Genomic DNA, 19,861 nt, shown 5'->3' on the forward strand with positions numbered 1-19,861 from the left:
TTTCTGCTCTCCTGTGTAGATGCTGGTGGTGTGTCAACCACTGCCACCGTGGCCATCATACTGAAGGAGACCAACGACTTCCCCCCCCAGCTCTTCCCTCTGAGTGGCTCTGTGTGCAGGGACACGGGCCGCGGCAGTTCTGGTCTGGTTGTGACGGCTGTGGATGAAGACTTTCCTCCGCAAGCTGCACCCTTCAGCTTTGAGATGCCCGACGATGATCTGTCAATCAACTGGACTGTTGTTCAAGTCAACGGTAAGGAGAGAGCTTTAGAGGTGGGGAAGACAGGTGTACCCATGAACAGAGGTGGGAAGTAGTGGAGTACAAATACTTAAGTGAATTGTTCTCGTATCAGTACTTTACTCCACTACTTATTTTTCTGACAACCTTTTACTTTTACTTCTTACATTTTTGACACAAATACCTGTACTTTCTACTTCTTACATTTTCAAAACAGGTTTGTTACTTAAGTTTTAATCTGTGTTTGTTTGGTGGCTTGATCATTATTATTTAGAGTCATTGCGTGCCTATTGATTTGAACACGATCCGTGTATCCATCATGTATTGGTCTACTCTAAAGAAGAGGGCCCAATGAAAACTTTGTCACGTTGCCGTTGTTCAGCATGGAAACATTCCTTAGCTAACAATGACATTATTGTTCTATGAATATAAAGTTAGGTCAGTTACTCTTTAAAACAGCTGGTAGTTATGGGTACTTTTTAATTAAGTACATTTAGAAACCCATACTTCTTTACTTTTACTTGAGTAAAGAAGTTTAGTCAGTACTTCTACTTTTACCAGAGTATTTTTAAACACGAGTATCTGTACTTCTACTTGAGTAAAGGATGTGTGTACTTCTAACCTCAGATCTTCCTCCTCTCCTCTGCAGATACCCATGCGGTGCTTCAGCCCCTCGTGGACCTGGAGGCAGGAGAGTACGTGGTCACAGTGTTTGTGTCGGACTCTGGCAGCCCAGTGCTGAGCGCGTATTCTCAGGTCAATGTGACCGTGTGTCGCTGTGACTCCTTTGGAGATTGTAAATCGGAGGCGGGGGCTTTCGTTGGATCCAGTGTGGGAATAAACTTCATCGCTCTGATCATCATCATGGCCAGTATTGCACTCCTCCTGTGTAAGTCTCATCATGAGTCATCCTGTAGAAAACATTTTTGCAACAAATCAAACATGATCCTAATCAAGTTAATTGTTGTTTAAATTACTCATGAAGATGTGCTTTTTTAGGAGTTTAAAATACAAATGATCACAAACATCTACCGCCATCTCCAGTTTGATAGACCAGACATTGACTCAAGTAATTTAGTAAAAGTCCAAACCAAGTCAAGTCAGAAGGGGTTTAGTCACAGGCTATTTCAAGTCAATTTGAGTCCCTAGTTAAGGCAAATCAAATCACTAAATAACAGAGAAATAATCTGATACTATTTTATTTAACAATCAAAAGTTTAAGTCATTTATAAAACATGAATGACATAGATGTAATGTTCTCAAACCGGCCTAATGTGGACATTTTGGATACTTTATATTTAGCTTTTCAGTTTAAAGTAAACATTTTTGGGTTTTTATTGATATTATTTGTCAGACACTTATAGATGTGACTTTGGACTTTTAGAGAGTGGGATGGACAGTTTTCAGAATGTTCTCGGATGTAGTCTTAATAAACCGTTATTAACCCTTCATTGTGTGCATGTGTCTGCTCGTAGTGCTGCTGCTGCTGACTGTGGCGGTGACTTCCTGTGGGAGACGTCACCATATCAAGAAAGGGACAGGTCTGCTTGTCGGGGAATCAGAAGACGACATCCGTGACAATGTCTTCAACTATGATGAGCAAGGAGGGGGGGAGGAAGACGAGGTAAGACTGTCACAAGTCAAGAGAATCTCAACGATCTTGTGGTATACTGTATGCATGTTATCACTGTATTCATAAAGTACATGCAGTCAAGCTTATGTTGTACCTTTGCAGAATGCCTTTAGCATCGACATGCTGTGGAATCCACTTGAGGCCCCTTCGACCCCGGGGTCCTACTACCCAGGGTCCGCTGTTCCTCGAGGAAAGCAGCCCCTCAGGAAGGACGCTCCACATAACCTGCCCTCACCTATCTACCCACGGAGGCCGCCAGCAGACCCCACTGACATCGAGGACTACATCAATGATGTGAGAGGCTTCTACCAGGACCCTGTTTTACCTAAACGTCATATAAACAAGGAATTATGAAGACCCAGACCACAATTAGAAGTTAGATTTCCCAAATTGGGATCATTATTAAAAGGGCAAAGCCTTTGTAGTAACTCAAATTCAAAAATACAAAACAGGTATTAACTATTGACAGACCTTCTGCCAATGGTTCTGAACAAATAATCTATAAAGCAAGAAAAGGCTCACTTTTTTATAACATACAATACATTTTCTTGGTCATAGAGAGGGGTTATTATTTAAGAAGTACCTCTGAAGAGCATGTGTTTTTCAATTTGTGAGGTGAATGTGTGGAATGGTTAGATGTAGAGGCTCAAATATATCATCAATCATATAACATCATATCAATTCAAGAAGAAGTACCAAACAGGTGAAGGGCAATTGTTTGAATGTTACTCTCATTTACACTGTGTGGATATTTGGGTTGTACATAATAGCATTGAGCTAGTTGTCTGTGGGTTGTGTATGATGGAGTTATGGAGAAGGAGGGCAGATACAGTACTTCTAATAACTTATTGTCGGACACGTGATATTCATTTATGTTATTAAGGAGAGTTTGTTTACTAAGAATTATTTATATTTTCACTCATCATTTTGTTTTGTTTTTTTCCAACCATTTGACATGTTTTCCTCCCTCAGGGCCTGGAGGCTGCCGACAACGATCCGAACGTGCCTCCCTACGACACGGCCCTGATCTATGACTACGAGGGAGAGGGCTCCCTGACAGGCAGCCTCAGCTCCATCGCTTCAGGCAGCTCTGACGGAGACCAGGACTACGACTACCTCAACGACTGGGGACCACGCTTTAAGAAACTGGCCAACATGTATGACCCACGTTAACAGGGACAGCCCCTCACAGAAAGACATGTGTGCTTCACCACCAGTTAGGGATCAGGGCTCAGGGTTTTTTTTCTGACCCATTTGGCAAGATTTTAGTCAAGGACAAGATTTGAAGTGTGCCAAAGAAAGATAAGTGCTATGTAAAGGCTTGGGACTTTAATCTCTAAGTGCCCTAGTTTAAAGAGGTTCATTTGGACACTACTGACAAAATGCCTTGTGGAAAAATGTTGTACTTAGCTTGGGAGAAGTTAATGAGACAGAGAACTCAAGAGCTGATACGATCAGCCGAGAGGAAAGGAGCTGTGCTGTAATACATGATTGTCCATGTCTGGTTTGTCCATCCTCAGACTTGGATTTCTCGGTATTAATGCAACAAGCCTGAGAAAACAAACCTTTTATGTGTTTTTTTTATATATAAAAGTGATCATTTTATTTTCATTTTGTTTTGTTTTTTTGATCACAAATCCTCCATTCCAGCTATTAACCTTTTTGGAAAAAAACATTTACTCAACCAAACAAACTGTACCACAATATATTATATAGTATCAAATAGTTCGGAGGTGAAGATTTTGAATGTTTTTTTTTTTACTGTATATGTTCAATGAATATTTCAATGAATAGTTTCCAGAATAAATGTAAGTCTTTTATTAAGTGTGTGTATTGTTTCTCTTTGCTCATCATGAAATAAGATCCCCTTTACATACAACTGTATAAACTCACCATCTACTCAATATCCCATAATGAAAAAGAAAAAACTGGCTTTTAAAGTTTTAGCAAATGTATTAAATCTAAAATATCATATTGACCTTATTGAGACTGTTTGCTATTCTACTTGACATTTAGCTCAGGTGCCTCTAATTTCTCTTGATCTTCTTTGAGGCGTGTCCACACCTGACTCGAGTCCGTCTGTGGTAAGTTTAGTTGATTTGAGATCATTTTAAAAGCCACACCTGTCTGTAAAAAGTCTCACAGCTAACAATGCAAATCGGAGCTAAACCCAATACAAGAGGTTGAAGGATGTGCTTGTTGAGCTCAGACAGCATTTTATTGAGGAACTTGTTTCTGTTGCGTTGAAGACCCTCAATAATTCTTAAATGTAAAAAGTTTTAAACACTGCTGCTACAGCTGGCCACCCCGCTAAACCTAGCAACTGGGGGAGAAGGCCATGTGTAAGAGATGTTACCAAGAACCTGGTGGTTACTATGGTTGACCCTGTGTGGAGATAAGAGTCTTCCAGAAGGACTGCAACTCTCCACCGATCTTGGTTAATGTCAAAGTGGCCAGATGGAAGCTTCTCTTAAGACAAAAGAGACATGATGACTGTCCACCAACTGTACCCTCCAACCCGACAGCGACGGAAAAATCTGCGGAGAAGACTGGCAGAAAATCCACAGATCCAGGTGTGTTGTCGCGTCATCCCCAAGCCGACTCGAGGCTGATATCACCGGCAATAGTGCTTCAAATACATACTTAGGTTTACTTTAATGTACATCCAATAATATACAGTGTATCAGGGTTATTATGTGTATTTTGTTGTACTACACCGGTATTTAGTGAAGATTAATGAGGAAGAAATTAAGCATTAGGCTGCAACTTAACACAATGTGTAAAAGTAAATAGTCTGTTTCCATGATCATTTAATACAACATAAAGAACACCACACATTATTTACATCACTTTATTTTAATATTCAACAACGCCATCCTTTTGGACTCCATACTCACTCGCATAAAACAAACCAAAACTAGGATTTGAATTATAAAAAAACCACTTCCTTCAACCCATTGAATCCTTAAGTCTCATGGTGAGAAAAGGACAGATGTGTGAAGTAAAATCAGCCGCATATTCAACACAACAAACCTTTAGCCTATTTGTAGTTTCATCATAACACCGGTACAAAGGGTTAGCTCGGACAAAGTAGAATAATCACACCTAAGATCAACTTTTATTTGTACAGTATGACGAGCTCCAAACAGCTAGCAGTTGCTTTATAATTTGCAGATTTGAAATAACAAATCCTCAAGTATTACTTTAATCCAAACCTGTATATGCAACAGTATAGATGCATAAAACCTACTGTAGCACATACAGTATGTATATGTTTCCAATTCAGAGAGCTTTTCTAAAATATCCGTAGTTTAGGCTAGTAAGAGACATTTCAATAGAACCGATTTGAGTGCTTCGATGACCTAATATAACACATTACAGAAAAAAAAGTCCTCCCAAAGAAATGTATTTGGTGTGTTTTAGGGTCAGCTAGAAAACAAGTGCATTTGAAACACGACATATGCATGGGAACGTTGATGGTTTCCCTTTCAGGCATATCAAGCTTCAAAGTAAGAAATCAATACCAGGTTTTATACAATTCCGCTGGTGACCCCACAAAAAGAAAGCATTTGAACAATTCTGATACATTCACTTTAATATCAGACCATCTGTGGATTCGCGTCCTCGTCTCTGTCTTTACGGGGAGGTGGGGCAGGTTGGTCCTCTCCTGTGTCTTGTTTGTCCCTCTCAGCCTCCAACCAGTTCTGTGGGGCGATCAGCTTCTTGGGCCCATGGGGGTGTGGCCCCAGCAATGCCTCAATGTCCTCGTAGTTTACCACCTCTCGATCTATCAGCGCGTTGGCCAACTGGAACGAAAAAAACAAAAACAACAAGTTTAGAACTTAAAACAAACCAAAGGTAATACAGGCGAGGCTCAGTGGTATAAAAAAGCTACAATTTAAATAACATTTATGATCAAAGAAGGGATAAACTGACCAGTGTCAGCTTGTCTCTGTTGTCCAGTAGGATCTTCTCGGTGTGCCTGTAAGCACGCGCTATCAAGATCTTAGCCTCCTGTGAAGAACAAGTGATTTAAATGGTTTTATTAAATAATGGCATGGAGCAACATTCACTGTGTCCTTGGAACATGAACAGGGAGATGAGAAGTAGTCCTATTTCAAAACAACTGATACAAAGATCAGTAAAAACTAACTTGAACTCCCTATGTGTGTGCTAATGAGGGCTAACGGAGATATAATCAAATTGTATAACCCACATGATCCATCTGCTGCTGCAGGCCCTGGCTGAAGGGTCTGCGTCCGACGCCGTTTTGCTGCTCTGTCTCGGGGAATGAGACCTGGCCAACGCTGTCGCACATGCCGTACTGCTTCACCATAGCGTAGGCCACACGGGTCACCTTACGCAAGTCATCCTGAGCTCCTGGGGACAAAGCGAGGGCAATTAAATCACTGTGAGTGCACAGTATAGGACAGTCTTTATATTTGGATGTTTAGCAGTTTACTTTTGGATACTCTGCCACAATTTCTAATCAGAGTTGAGTGTTAATTGTCGTGGCAAGCTGTGATCACAGTGGATATACAATAGACGGAGAGTACCCGTTGTAACTTTGTTAAAGCTGATGGCCTCAGCAGCTCGTCCTCCCAGAGCCATACACATCCGCTCAAACAGCTGCTCCTTTGTGAACAGGTACTGGTCACGAGGTAAGATCTGGGCGAATCCCAGGGCGGCATTAGTACGCGGAGCAATGGACACCTAAAAAAAAAAAAAAAAATATGGAGAATCCTGCATTTTGCCAGTCAAACTATAACAATCTACATTGTTAAATAGTGCTGAACTGTAAGTCCACAAATCCTAAACGATGCCCAGAGTCATCCTCTCAACCTTGAGATAATACACATCAATTTATTTCTCAGAACCACTTGTGTTAATAAAGCGTGGCAATGACTGATTTACAAGAGATTTGGGCTACGTAAAACATTTTCAGACACACAGCTTTGGTAGAAAATTGGATCCGGAGTGCTCCTCCTGAATTTAGAATCTTTAAGCTCCACAGTTTATAAACATAAAGCCATCAATGAAGTCACATTTTGAAACGGGCCAAAAAAGTCTTCACTAAATCAGGGAGCAGACGTGCATTACCTTCATGACTGCCTCTGTGTGCTCAAGAAGCCATCCCACTAAAACATGTCCAGACTCATGGAAGGCAACAATCCTCTGCTCCTCTTTAGACAGGATCTTATTCTTCTTTACACTCCCTGAAAACACACACTGTCAGATTTAGCCAAAGTGGCAGGTGACATTTATTTTAAAGTATTTCCAGAATTCAGTGTTTGCATCATTGTACCTGCTAATACTCTCTCCACTGCATACTCAAAGTTAAAGGTATCGATGGACTTGTGCCCTTCCCTGGCAGCATGCAGGGCGGCTTCGTTACAGATGTTAGCAATGTCTGCGCCTGTAGAGACAAAGTGAGTAGGAAACAACAAAATGATCACCATTATGGGAATGACAGTTCAGTAAACATCACCAGTGTTTTGTTGTGACGGTTCATGTTTGTTGATCACATACTTTATTCATAGAGGCTGGTCATTACTTTGTTAGGGTCACAGATGTTTATGATTCACACAAAAGCAAAACAGTAAATATGTGTTTACCACTGAAGCCTGGGGTGAGCTCAGCTAGACGCAGAGAGTACGTATCCGGGGGCTGGGTCAGCTTCAAGATCTTAAGATGTTGCTCAAAGACCTCCCTCCTCTCCTGAGAAATGACAATAAATATGTAACAAATTAGATTTAACTGACAAAGTCTGTCTTAACCTCCTACACAATTACCACGGTTTATCTGTCCATATGTTTGTTTGCTTGATAATGTGAGATAGCTTAACAGGATACCAGGAAGCAGCTCCGAAAGGTGTCATGCTTTACTTTTAAATAGTGACAACATGACATGTGTTTATGTTCAAACTGATAAGGTATATTCTTAAGACTACCTGCAGTGTGGGCAGATCTATAAAGATGTGCCTGTCCAGTCTGCCGGGTCTCATGAGAGCATTGTCCAAGACATCTGCTCTGTTGGTGGAAGCAAGGACAATGACGTGGTCTGTTGTTCCCATTCCTGAAAAAAAAAAAGGAAGAAATGTTCCATTGTTCTGAAAGAAAAGTCCACGTCTGTTGACAACAATCTTCTCTGAAATCCCAGGTTTTATACACACCATCCATCTCTACCAGCAGCTGGTTGAGAGTCTGCTCCTCTTCAGTATTGGAGAAACCCGACGTGTTGGTGGAGCGCTTCTTTCCCACAGCATCGATCTCATCGATGTAGACGATGCATGGCGCTCGGCCTCGAGCCTCCTTGAACAGACTCCTCACCCTAGCAGCACCCAGGCCTACACACAGACATAACATTATAAACTCAAAACTGAGGAGAAACCGATGGCATCTAATTTGGTTCAAGCAATTACCTTCTGACACAAATACTGAGGAGTGATCCCTCAAATTAAATCACATTCTTTACCAATAATTGGATATCACTGACACAATTTTGGAGAGGATATTTAAACCTACAACAAATCATTAGTCATGTGATGGCAATCCTTAAACACATCAAGAGAAGTGTCATTACAGAATGACCCTGCATTGAAACACAGGAACAGACATTTCATCTATATCACAGTATTACCATATTTTTATGTTGACCTGCTCCATGCCATAATGTTTGCTGATGCTGACTTTACAAACCTCCAATGACCTCCACAAACTCAGAGCCTGCCATAGCCAGAAAGGGGACCTGGGCCTCGGTGGCTACAGCCTTGGCCAGGAGGGTCTTTCCACAACCTGGGGGCCCCAGCAGCAAGACACCCTTTGGAACCTTGGCTCCCAGTACAAGGTATCGTTCTGGATTCTGATAAATCCAATGTGGTAAGTTAAAATTAAAGTTGTTATAGTTATTTGTGAAAAAACTCACTTTAAGTAGTAGATATGATAACAAAGTTTGATGTGTGATTTTCTGCCTAACATTAAAAAACATGGTAAAAGTACAATGTAAAACCAAAGTATATGACTGTGGGTCTGGTGTGTTACCTTGAGGTAGTCGACAAATTCCTTTACTTCCATCTTAGCCTCGTGCATGCCCGCCACATCCTTGAAGCTCACACCTTTACCTGACTTGCCGTCCACAATGGTGAACTTGGCCATCTTCAGTTGATTCTGTTAAGTCGAATGTGACATGAAATTAATACACAAATCAAAAATCAGTGGAACCAAAAAAGAACCCTAGCATTAGTTTCACTCACAAAAGCACTGAAGCCACCTTCTCTGCCCCCAATGCCAGCTAGTCTGAAGATATACCAGAGAATAGCTACACCAATAGCAGCCATCCCTAGAGCATAGACTGCACTGTAAAGAAGAGAGATGAAAAAACAGAAGATTACAGCTTAAGACATTTTCTTAAATGTGAGTTTCGTGCAAATTTGAGCAGTTTACTGTTAAACTAGAAATACCTTATGAAAACATTACAGTTGGTAATGACACATACTGTAATGTCAACCTTTTGGCTCTTTATGAAACTACACTGAACAAAAATATAAATGCAACACTTTTGTTTTTTCTCCCATTTTTCATGAGATGAACTCAAAGATTTAAAACATTTTCTATATACACAAAATAACCATTTATCTCAAATATTGTTCACAAATCTGAAAAAATCTGTGATAGTGAGCACTTCTCCTTTGCCGAGATAATCCATCCCACCTCACAGGTGTGGCATATCAAGATGCTGATTAGACAGCATGATTATTGCACAGGTGTGCCTTAGGCTGGCCACAATAAAAGGCCACTCTAAAATGTTCAGTTGTATCACACAGCACAATGCCACAGATGTCGCAAGTTTTGAGAAAGCGTGCAATTGGCATGCTGACAGCAGGAATGTCCACCAGAGCTGTTGCCCGTGAATTGAATGTTCATTTCTCTACCATAAGCCGTCTCCAAAGGCGTTTCAGAGAATTTGGCAGTACATCCAACCGGCCTCACAACCGCAGACCACGTGTAACCACACCAGCCCAGGACCTCCACACCCAGCATGTTCACCTCCAAGATCGTCTGAGACCAGCCACTCGGACAGCTGCTGCAACAATCGGTTTGCATAACCAAAGGATTTCTGCACAAACTGTCAGAAACCGTCTCAGGGAAGCTCATCTGCATGCTCATCGTCCTCATCGGGGTCTCCACCTGACTCCGTTTCGTCGTCGTAACCGACTTGAGTGGGCAAATGCTCACATTCGATGGCGTCTGGCACGTTGGAGAGGTGCTCTCTTCACGGATGAATCCCGGTTTTCACTGTTCAGGGCAGATGGCAGACAGCGTGTGTGGCGTTGTGTGGGTGAGCGGTTTTCTGATGTCAATGTTGTGAATCGAGTGGCCCATGGTGGTGGTGGGGTTATGGTATGGGCGGGGTTATGGTATGGACGACGAACACAGGTGCATTTTATTGATGGCATTGTGAATGCACAGAGATACCGTGAAGAGATCCTGAGGCCCATTGTTGTGCCATTCATCCACGACCATCACCTCATGTTGCAGCATGATAATGCACGGCCCCATGTTGCAAGGATCTGTACACAATTCCTGGAGGCTGAAAACATCCCAGTTCTTGCATGGCCAGCATACTCACCGGACATGTCACCCATTGAGCATGTTTGGGATGCTCTGGATCGGCGTATACGACAGCGTGTTCCAGTTCCTGCCAATATCCAGCAACTTCGCACAGCCATTGAAGAGGAGTGGACCAACATTCCACAGGCCACAATCAACAACTTGTTCAACTCTATGCGAAGGAGATGTGTTGCACTGCGTGAGGCACATGGTGGTCATACCTGATACTGCCTGGTTTTCGGACCCCCCCCAGACCCCTCCAATAAAGCAAAAATGCACGTTTCAGAGTGGCCTTTTATTGTGGCCAGCCTAAGGCACACCTGTGCAATAATCATGCTGTCTAATCAGCATCTTGATATGCCACACCTGTGAGGTGGAAGGGATTATCTCGGCAAAGGAGAAGTGCTCACTATCACAGATTTGTTCAGATTTGTGAACAATATTTGAGAGAAATGGTTATTTTGTGTATATAGAAAATGTTTTAGATCTTTGAGTTCATCTCATGAAAAATGGGAGCAAAAACAAAAGTGTTGCATTTATATTTTTGTTCAGTGTAGTTGTACTGTGTTTTTAGATGGCATAGATAAAGATGGAACTGCTCAATTTATAAACACATCATTTTGAGAAAGGTCATGTTCTTACTTGCGGAAGAATCCGCTGCGTTTGTAGGACACCTGTATCCTATCCTTAGCGTCAATATTCAGCTCTTCTTCAGCAGCTCTCAGCTTCTCCTCAAATTTGTCAATGTTGGCAACCTGCATTCTGTACATGAGTGCCAGCCTCTGCTTTCCAAAAATAACTGCTCCGGGATGAAGGTAGATTTCTACAATGTCACTCTCAGGAGAGACCTGCACACGGGACACCTCTCCTTTGGCCAACATCTCATGGACAAAGTCGTTCCAAGAGATGTTACCACCGCTGGTATTGATGGAGTTCAGCAAGCTCATGACGACCGCAATGATGAAGAGGGTCCGCAGCCGGTCCCTGTACATCTGGCGTTCCTGGTCTCTGCGCTTTTTCTCCTCTGAAAAGGTAATACAGATTGTGGAGAAAGATAATAAAAAGGTTTAAAGACCGATTTGAATATCACAGACAGATGATGTTCAATTATTAAACAGCCATGTGTCAGTAATAGCCATTTATTACTTACCTTCATCTTCCACTGGAGTTTTTTCCTTTGGTCCACTGCCTTTATTTTTCTCTTGTTTAGATTGAGGTGTACTAAAGAAGTTTATAGACCCTGAAATCAAAATGTTTTCCATCATCAATAGCTATAAGAAAAAAAAAGGTAAAATAATATGATATCATAATTTTAAGTAAGACAAAACTCATTGTTTACCTAATATATTTACCAAACCAACAGGGTTCCTCAGCAGGTTGTTTCTGATTAACTCTTTGCTAAGTCCCACCATGCCAGGACCCAAGGGTCTGTGGAGGAGGCTCTGTAGTGGGAATAATGAAGTGCCAAATGATCAGAACAAAAAGGCCATAGAGAAAGTTTAAAAGGTGTACTTTGCACATGCATTAACACCTCTTCACAATACATTGAAATTACAACAGAGGAGAAGCAACATACATGAATCCAAATAGAAATTAAAAGACTTGCACTGTAGAAAAAAATACTCTCAGTTCATTAAAGGTCACCTATTAAGCAAAATCCACTTTTTCATGTCTTTTATACATCAACATGTGTGTAGAGAGATTCTGCAGGTTTCAGGAAAAAAGATTCCCTCACTTTTTCTCCTAATCCATTAATATAAAAACCTGTCTGAAAACGAGCTGATCAGATTTTGGCCACTTTATGATGTCATAACGATTGTTTGGCTTGTGTAACAATTAGCCAATCACCAACCAAGGTAACCCCCCCCCCCACACCTTATCACCTGAATCTCCTCCTAGAGCACCATTGTGGGTTTTTTAACCAAATATCTCGCAGAGGGGCGTGGGGAGTGGCTCCTTATTTTCATCTAAAGTAACAGACAGAGAATCAGCACTTTTGAAACGGGGCTGAAACAGAGGAGATTATGGGATGCTACAATGGGTGATCGGTTTAGTATTTCGAGCCAAACACTTCAGAGACATGTTTTGTATATATCTGAGACCTATAATATATGCCTACAAATAGTATAATAAGAGACCTTTAAAGTAACACACTGATTTTCAGACTTTAAAAACACACTTATTTCAAAATGATGGGATTTACCTGCTTACCATTCAATTTTGTCACTACTGAAACGATCATGTAAATTACCGAAACTTAACCATATGTTTCGGTAGTGACTGTTTCGGTAGTGACTGTTTCGGTAATGACGATTCTAGCTAAAATTGAGCATAACTAAAGAATACTAGCAAGTACATGCCTAGCATACACATATTTGAAGAGGTTTACACACATATACTTTGCATAAAACCCCGAAAAAGTTTACTTAATTGAAGATAATATGTGTTCGGTAGTGACAATTCTTAAGGTTACATGCCGATTTTCAGATTTTGGAACAGATTTATATAAAAAGTTTGGGATATAGCTACAGGGATGCAGTGTCACTGCCTAGTCAAACATGCAGGGGTGTGGCTAAAAACCAGGCTCAGCCATTGAACTGCAATATAATGTTCGTGTAGCAATAATACATATACATATCGAGGGGTGAGAACCAGAGGGGCGTAAGTGACATTTTGGTCAAAAATGAGTTATATATATATCAAATAAAAGCTCTCGGTGAGCTCTTTCTACTGCCAAAAGGGTGCATGTGAATTCTAAACCAATCCAGAGTTATTCATCAAAAACTAAAAGACCTAACACAGAACACACTGAACTATTTCGTTCCAAAAAGGCGCATTTGTGACTTCCGAATAAAAAAAAGATAAGAATATTTTTTTCATTGAAAGTCAAAATATTGTTCATTAAGTATATTGTCATCCACATGTTTATGAAGTTTTCATATTAAAGATTTAATTTAATAAACAAAGTCAGGACAAAGTATGGTAATTTTTTGTTTTGGCTCTCCTGTAAAGTTGGTTAAATGTCACTTACGCCCCTCTGGTTCTCACCCCTCGATATATTTTTTACATGTCTCCAGTACCGATAAAAAGACCGTTAACGTCGGAGCTTAACGGTACCACTTAGAGATGTCCCGATCCGATCACGTGATCGGGGATCGGAGCCGATCACGTGATTTTCAAAAGATCGGGGATCGGGAGAAAAAAATCGGGGATCGGGATTTTTTTTTTATACATTTTTTTTTTATTATTTAATGTTACAAAACAAAAATGACCATGTTCACGTCTTAAAGTCATCCTGAGGACTTAGTTTTGGTTTAAAATTCCACAGCATCATGTATGTGTTGCTTTCTTTGGGCTTGTTTTCAAACCTGGTTGCTTATTTCTCTGAAATCTGGCAACAGAGTGGGCGCAGTGTCTAATAGTAGCAGCAAGCTAACGAGAGGCTACGTTCAGCTGGTGACTCGGGAGTCGGGACAGAGAAAATGTCAGGAGTTTGGAAGTATTATAAAATTGAAAGCGAAGGCAGCGTAACAGCCAGATGCAGTGTTTGCAAGGCAGAGGTTCCGCGTGGTGGAAAGAACAGAGCTACGTTCAACACGACCAATCTAATACGCTACCTGATAAACAAACACCAACAACAACACGACGAGTACACAGCGGCCACTCGGGTAACGGCACTGAAACAACCGACACTTTCAGAGACTTTTAAAAGGAAAGAGAAACTGCCCCAGAACACAATAACAGCCAAGATAGCTGACTTCATCGCGTTGGATGACCAGCCGTTATCTGTTACCTTTTTTTTCTCTTAATGCATTGCATAAAGATCGGATCGGGAAAAATCGGTATCGGCAGATTGTCAAAATCAAATGATCGGAATCGGATCGGGAGCAAAAAAAGGTGATCGGGACATCCCTAGTATTTTTCAGAGTCTTATATTTCAACAGTTTTAAGACAAACTGTGACTTTTTTGACATAGAAATGATTTTTTAAGATTGACAAACATCTTATGTGTAATTCGTGGCACAATTCAAACGGGATCAAAAGATAATCTTTCTCTCTCCATTGACTTCAATACATATTTTTTCTGAAATAAATATACTGTAATGTCAGAACCATAGGCAGGGGCGGACTGGCCATTGGGAATACCGGGAGTTTCCCCGGTGGGCCGGTGCTGTGTTTTTTTTTGCCTAAATCCTACCGGCCCACATTTGTAAGTGTTCTGGCCACTCCCCTTTTTTTTTGCTTACCTAAATCCTACCGGCCCACATTTGTAAGTGTTCCGGCCCAGCCGAGGGTTGGGTTGTAACGGAATACATGTAACGGCGTTACGGACCAAAAAGGGGAGCTCAGTGAAACAATAACAATGTAACATGGAGGAACAACAATCTGCGTTTAAATCGTGTGTGTGTGTGTGTGTGTGTGTGTGTAGAGGTGTGTGTGGTTAAAACACATCAGCCTGCGGTCGCTCTTTAGCCTTTCTAATGATTCTGAAGGTATACACAGTGAAGGCGGTGCGTGAAAGGCGGTGCGTGAAAGGCGGTGCGTGAAAGGCGGTGCGTGAAAGGCACTGCGCGCTCCTCTTCTCAGAGGCTGAGTTAACCCTGCCGCTGCCTCCTGGTTAGGGTTGGGTACCGAGAACCGGTTCCGGTTCGGAACCGGTTCCAACATTTCGATTCCAACGGCATCATTTAGAAATGTGAATTTCGGTTCCGCTTTTCGATTCCTGAGGAAATGTTTCTCGCCGCTCTCCGTAGCCTACTGCATGACTGCAGCGGGGCGGGACATTTCCTACAGTGTAACCTGAGACCAGGGCCGGCCCGTCGCACTGGCATTATAGATGTTCGTCTAGGGCGCCAGATCTGTGGAGGCGCTGCGCTGCCAGCTCTGGGAGAAGAAAAAAAATGTTTTGACCGTTGGTGCTCATTCTAATTTTCGGCCTTGATGTAACAACATTCATAATTAAGTAAATGTAACACCCTTTTCACCCCGGCTACACGTTTCATTTGCCCTGTACGATGGGCGCTGCAAGTGATGAAAATGGGGGATGTTGGCTTATCTGGCAACCGCAGCTCACAGCCAGAGTGCGAGTGAGCTAGGGAGAAAGGGAGGGCGCTGTTGTTATTAGCATCTGGTGCTAGCTGCTCTGACGGATATAAGAAGAAGATGTTTCTACAATGATGTGGAGGGAGAGTCCTCTCCAGTCATACTGAGAGGCTGATAACTACAGCTCAGTGAGGTAAAGGACTCTGAGTGTTTAGATAGTTCACTTTAGTCTAAGTTATCTCAGTGGGTCTCAAACGTTTTGATCACAATTTATGTAAACACATATTTCCAAGTCACTCTTTTATAATTATTGGGATAAAACAGGTTTGAAATCATTCCAATGTATACTATAGGACAGTAAACCAGACACATCGTTTTAAACTGGAGAGATAAAAACATATGCATAAATAAAATAGTAAAATAAGATATGAATGAACAACACAAATAAAATGCGTTACATGTAGGCTATTTGTTATTTAATTATTAAAATGTAAACCGATCTTCTTCATATGGGTGTTTAGAGTTGTACCCCCTAGATCTAGTCTCTAGTAATTCTGCGTGTGCACCAGATTGAAGCATTTTACTTCAAAATGTTCAAACCTTTCTTCCCGGTATGCCTGAGAGGCAGATATGCTTGTTTTTCTCAACAAGAACTGTTTTTAAAAGTTGGACTGTTGCACTGTTGTAGCTTCAGTGGTTCTCAGGTTAAAGTTACATAGCAGTGAATATAAACAGACTGATTCATGTGAATATTACTTTAAACTAACCTGTGTACAAGTTTCTCGAATAAATGTAATTTTTTTGGTGGAAGAAGCATGTATCATTTTTTTACCCTGCCCCTCAAAGAATCGGAATCGAGAACCGTTAAGAACCGGAATCGAAAAGTAGAATCGGAATCGGAATCGGAATCGTGGAAATTCAAACGATACCCAACCCTACTCCTGGTGCTGCAGAGATTTCATGAAGTGAAGGAAGTTTTCCTTCTATAAAACAGCTGCGGGCAGCAGATACTGTGAGAGTCACATACATGAATACATAGATCAAGGCAAACTGGTGCACACACTCTCCTGTTTTGCCGATCCGGTGCTTAAACAAAGATAGCTTTACACCCCTGGCCGAAATGTCCTTAAAATGAAGTCCGAGTTCGACATTTTAATTAATGTCCTGCCAACACTGGCAGGACAGAAGGCGACACGCCCTTTCTAAGCCATGTCCTCACATCCCAAGCTGCATCCCCAAAAAGTGTATTATGTTGTTACAACAGGGTTCAGGGGGAGTGGCTGTACCCGTAGGATAGAAAAGGGGGAAGTCATGTCTGACTCAGAGGTCGCGCGGCTGTGGAGCAGAACGTGTTGCCCACATTCTGTTACTGAGTTTAGGCTAGTTAGCTAGCAGGTATATTGTTTTGGGTGCAGTCACTTTTGCCTCCACTTGCTGTTCAAATAAATGTTGAAAGAAAAAGTTAATCTGTTTACAGTTCTGTTTTATATGGGTGTTGAAGAATAATTGGGAGGGATGAAACCCTCTTTAATGGTGACACATGCAGAGCACACAGCACACACAGTGAAATGTGTTCTCTGCTTTTAACCCATCCTAGTACCAGGAGTCTAGTACTAGGAGCAGTGGGCAGCTATTGTACAGCGCCCGCGGAGCAATGGGAGTGAGGGGGGAAGGGGGATGTCTGGTGCCTTGCTCAAGGGCACCACGGCAGGAGGTGAACTGGGACCTCTTCAAGTAGAAGTCCACACTCCAAATAGGTCTGGTCGGGGACTTGAACCGGCGACCCTACGACTCACAGTCCAAGCCCCTACAGACTGCCATAGATTTAGTCCCTAATTTTGCTCTCAAAATGGACCAGATTGATACATTTAACTTCAACATTTCAAAATCTTCCCGAGGGAGCTTGCCCCCGGACACCCCTAGAGGAGGTGAGGTCCACCACCTTCCCACACCCCCTGTTACATTGTCTCACCCACATTGAGGATGCTTCCTACGCCCATGTTTTATTCCATGTGTCAAGTGAGGCAAATTGGGTGAAAATGTTATTGCATCAATGATCTGTTAACATTAAAATCACTAAATATATGCTGTAACTATTTTGCTCTAGGCAACTCAAGGGCTCAGTTAATGTGATTACTATATGAATAATTGTCCAAAATAACATAAAATGCATAGGGTTTTTTGTTAAGTATGCCACGCATTAAGTGGGCCTGTCTGTCAATTAATCCCTGGGACACTTTTTCCCCCCAGTCCGCCCCTGACCATAGGTCAGAACCATATATACAGTCTATGGTCAGAACCTAAATAAAGTCCCTCTCGCCACTCGATTGGTCATGTGCGTGTTCGTGTGTTTTGGAGGAGGGGCTCTGTAAGGAAGTGGCAGATTTTTTCCGGCTGTGTATTTTCAAATTCTAGCGCACTCGAGCTGGTTTCTCCAAAATTACCTACCCCACCTTTAATTGTTTTGTTAAATAGTTTTTCTTGTTGTGGGACCGCACTGTACTAATTCCGTAGAATGCCCCATATATCTGAGACCTATACTATATTGATGAAAAACATCTTTCCATAAAATGGTCCATAATAGGGGACCTTTAAAATAAGTGTGGCTACACAGACTGAGAAACATACTTGGAAGTAGATTAATTGTAGCTAATAATCTTATTTAAAGCACAGGGAGACAGCAACAAGAGATATTGGTAATACAAATCACTGACAATTGTATTTTTCAAATTCTGCTAAAGAATGCAGAATCGTATTAATTTCACTCCATAGTGAACATTCAAGGTGAAGGTTCTCAATAAGGGCTACCTGTTCCGATCACATCTTTATTGGTCTGTCTCTCCACATTGAATTCACATCAACATGTTACACAAGCAAACATATTGAGAAGTGTTATTGACTTACCTGAATGAGTTTCTGTGGTTCACTTGTAAGTGTCCGATTCGATTTTGAAAGAAGTACCTTTCTGACATTAGCACACCTGAGCAGCACATTTTGAACACTATTGCTGGATGAAGGCTTGTGTGATAGTAGGTGAGAGTTTCGCCTTGACAGTGTCCACAATAACCCTGTACTGTATTGTCTACAAAAACCACTACGATGCTGCAACAGCAACGCCGACATACTGTCTTTTATCCCTGGAAGTTGTTTATTATCTGAACAATTTCAATGCCATAGCCTCTCGTTTTCTATAAAGCTCAATTTGTGAGTTATCATATTTATTTACCCTCTGTTAAATCCGTTTCGCGCTAGCTTGCTAGGTTATCCAACAGTGGAGCCGAGCAAAGATGTCAGCTCCATATCAACACTGCAACCATCCTCTCCGGACTTCCTGTGCACGGAAAATAAAAGAAATACAAACATGTATTTACTGTTTATTCAATTATGTTTGCTGTACCTAAGTACCAATTGTGTAAGGATTATGTTTAATATATGCTGAATATTTAATAACTATAGCCTTTCCAAAAATGTTTGCCTCGAACTTTAAACTCCAACCTTTCTTGTTGTTCTTCAAGGACCTTCCCGCTGCGCAGACCTTTACGCAGAGGTTGTGCAACTCCAGTCTCACGTAAGATTTCAGTTAGTTGGTTAACTTTACCGACATTTCTACTGTTTTAAAATTATACCCACTTTTTTAAAGATAATATTGACTGTGGGCAATGTCGCGATGTTAAATCTGCATTTATACCACACAAGTGGACGCATACTGACTACGCAACCAAGATATATTACCTATTTAGTTTGAGTTTATACATTTAGTACACAATATAGAGCCAGTTTGGGTCCAGGGTTTGTCTCGTGTTGTATGCCATGTTTTATTGGATAATGATATCCGTGTCTAATGTTATTAAGAAAGTAAAAATACGCATAAAACATAGCAGACCAAAAATGTAATGTAACAAATCCCTTCTTCAAATCACACAAGCACATAACTACACATAATAAAACACCAACATACAATGACCTGTGTGGGACACATATTTTATACAACTATACCAAATATATATTTAAAAGAGTAAACTAAAATAAATAAATATAAAAACAAACAAAACAGAAATATCCTTTTTATTATCTGTCAAGAAAACAGAAGAAAATGCGATTAGTGATTACAATTATTTCTCCCCATCAAATTATTGTGTGATCAGTTCAGAATATTCTCTGAAACCCTTAAAAACAGGTAGTCCATTAAGTACTAAACATATGTAGACACTACAGCAATATTCCAGCAGAGGGCGCTCTAAGTCAATTGAGTAAATTCTGGATTCAGCATTCTTTAGCAAAAATAATAATACAGACATTGCTAAATGCTGTCAGTTGTGAAATTAAACGTATCCATAG

At 41.2% G+C, this 19,861-nt stretch overlaps 2 protein-coding genes across 4 annotated transcripts in view; one reads left to right on the forward strand and one right to left on the reverse strand.

The window, feature by feature from the left end:
- cdh15 (cadherin 15, type 1, M-cadherin (myotubule)) overlaps positions 1–3,695 on the forward strand; it is a 33,612-nt gene extending 29,917 nt beyond the window's left edge. For both annotated transcript variants that reach the window (XM_034102893.2, XM_034102901.2), the window contains 5 exons: positions 20–253; positions 888–1,127; positions 1,714–1,862; positions 1,974–2,165; positions 2,844–3,695. In XM_034102893.2, coding sequence (XP_033958784.1) covers positions 20–253; positions 888–1,127; positions 1,714–1,862; positions 1,974–2,165; positions 2,844–3,044 — 1,016 coding nt within the window. In that variant the 3' untranslated portion in view covers positions 3,045–3,695. The remainder of the gene's footprint in view (positions 1–19; positions 254–887; positions 1,128–1,713; positions 1,863–1,973; positions 2,166–2,843) is intronic.
- A 985-nt stretch (positions 3,696–4,680) lies between these two features.
- On the reverse strand, positions 4,681–18,973 carry spg7 (SPG7 matrix AAA peptidase subunit, paraplegin). Of its 2 annotated transcripts, none has more exons than XM_034110179.2 (16): positions 18,428–18,973; positions 11,820–11,922; positions 11,631–11,720; positions 11,123–11,504; positions 9,124–9,226; positions 8,912–9,037; positions 8,570–8,732; positions 8,044–8,217; positions 7,822–7,946; positions 7,487–7,589; positions 7,177–7,287; positions 6,972–7,087; positions 6,428–6,584; positions 6,088–6,251; positions 5,808–5,885; positions 4,681–5,677 (listed from the first exon to the last, which is right to left on the reverse strand). In XM_034110179.2, the coding sequence occupies exons 1-16, from the start codon at positions 18,644–18,646 to the stop codon at positions 5,471–5,473; spliced, it is 2,421 nt and encodes an 806-aa protein (XP_033966070.1). In that variant the 5' UTR covers positions 18,647–18,973; the 3' UTR covers positions 4,681–5,470. The 2 variants fall into 2 exon arrangements, with proteins under 2 accessions (XP_033966070.1, XP_033966087.1); XM_034110196.2 differs by having other exon boundaries at positions 18,750–18,972.
- Between the last annotated feature and the right edge of the window lie 888 nt (positions 18,974–19,861).

This window comes from Pseudochaenichthys georgianus, chromosome 3, assembly GCF_902827115.2.
Source record: "Pseudochaenichthys georgianus chromosome 3, fPseGeo1.2, whole genome shotgun sequence".
NCBI lineage: Eukaryota > Metazoa > Chordata > Actinopteri > Perciformes > Channichthyidae > Pseudochaenichthys > Pseudochaenichthys georgianus.

Excerpts from the sequence above, each read along its gene's own strand:
- spg7 (XM_034110179.2), bottom strand. The coding sequence starts at position 18,646 with ATGTCGGCGTTGCTGTTGCAGCATCGTAGTGGTTTTTGTAGACAATAC. Across the intron at positions 11,923-18,427 it reads AACCACAGAAACTCATTCAG|AGCCTCCTCCACAGACCCTT; the intron begins GTAAGTCAATAA and ends TTCCCACTACAG. Across the intron at positions 9,038-9,123 it reads AAGGTGGCTTCAGTGCTTTT|AATCAACTGAAGATGGCCAA; the intron begins GTGAGTGAAACT and ends TCGACTTAACAG.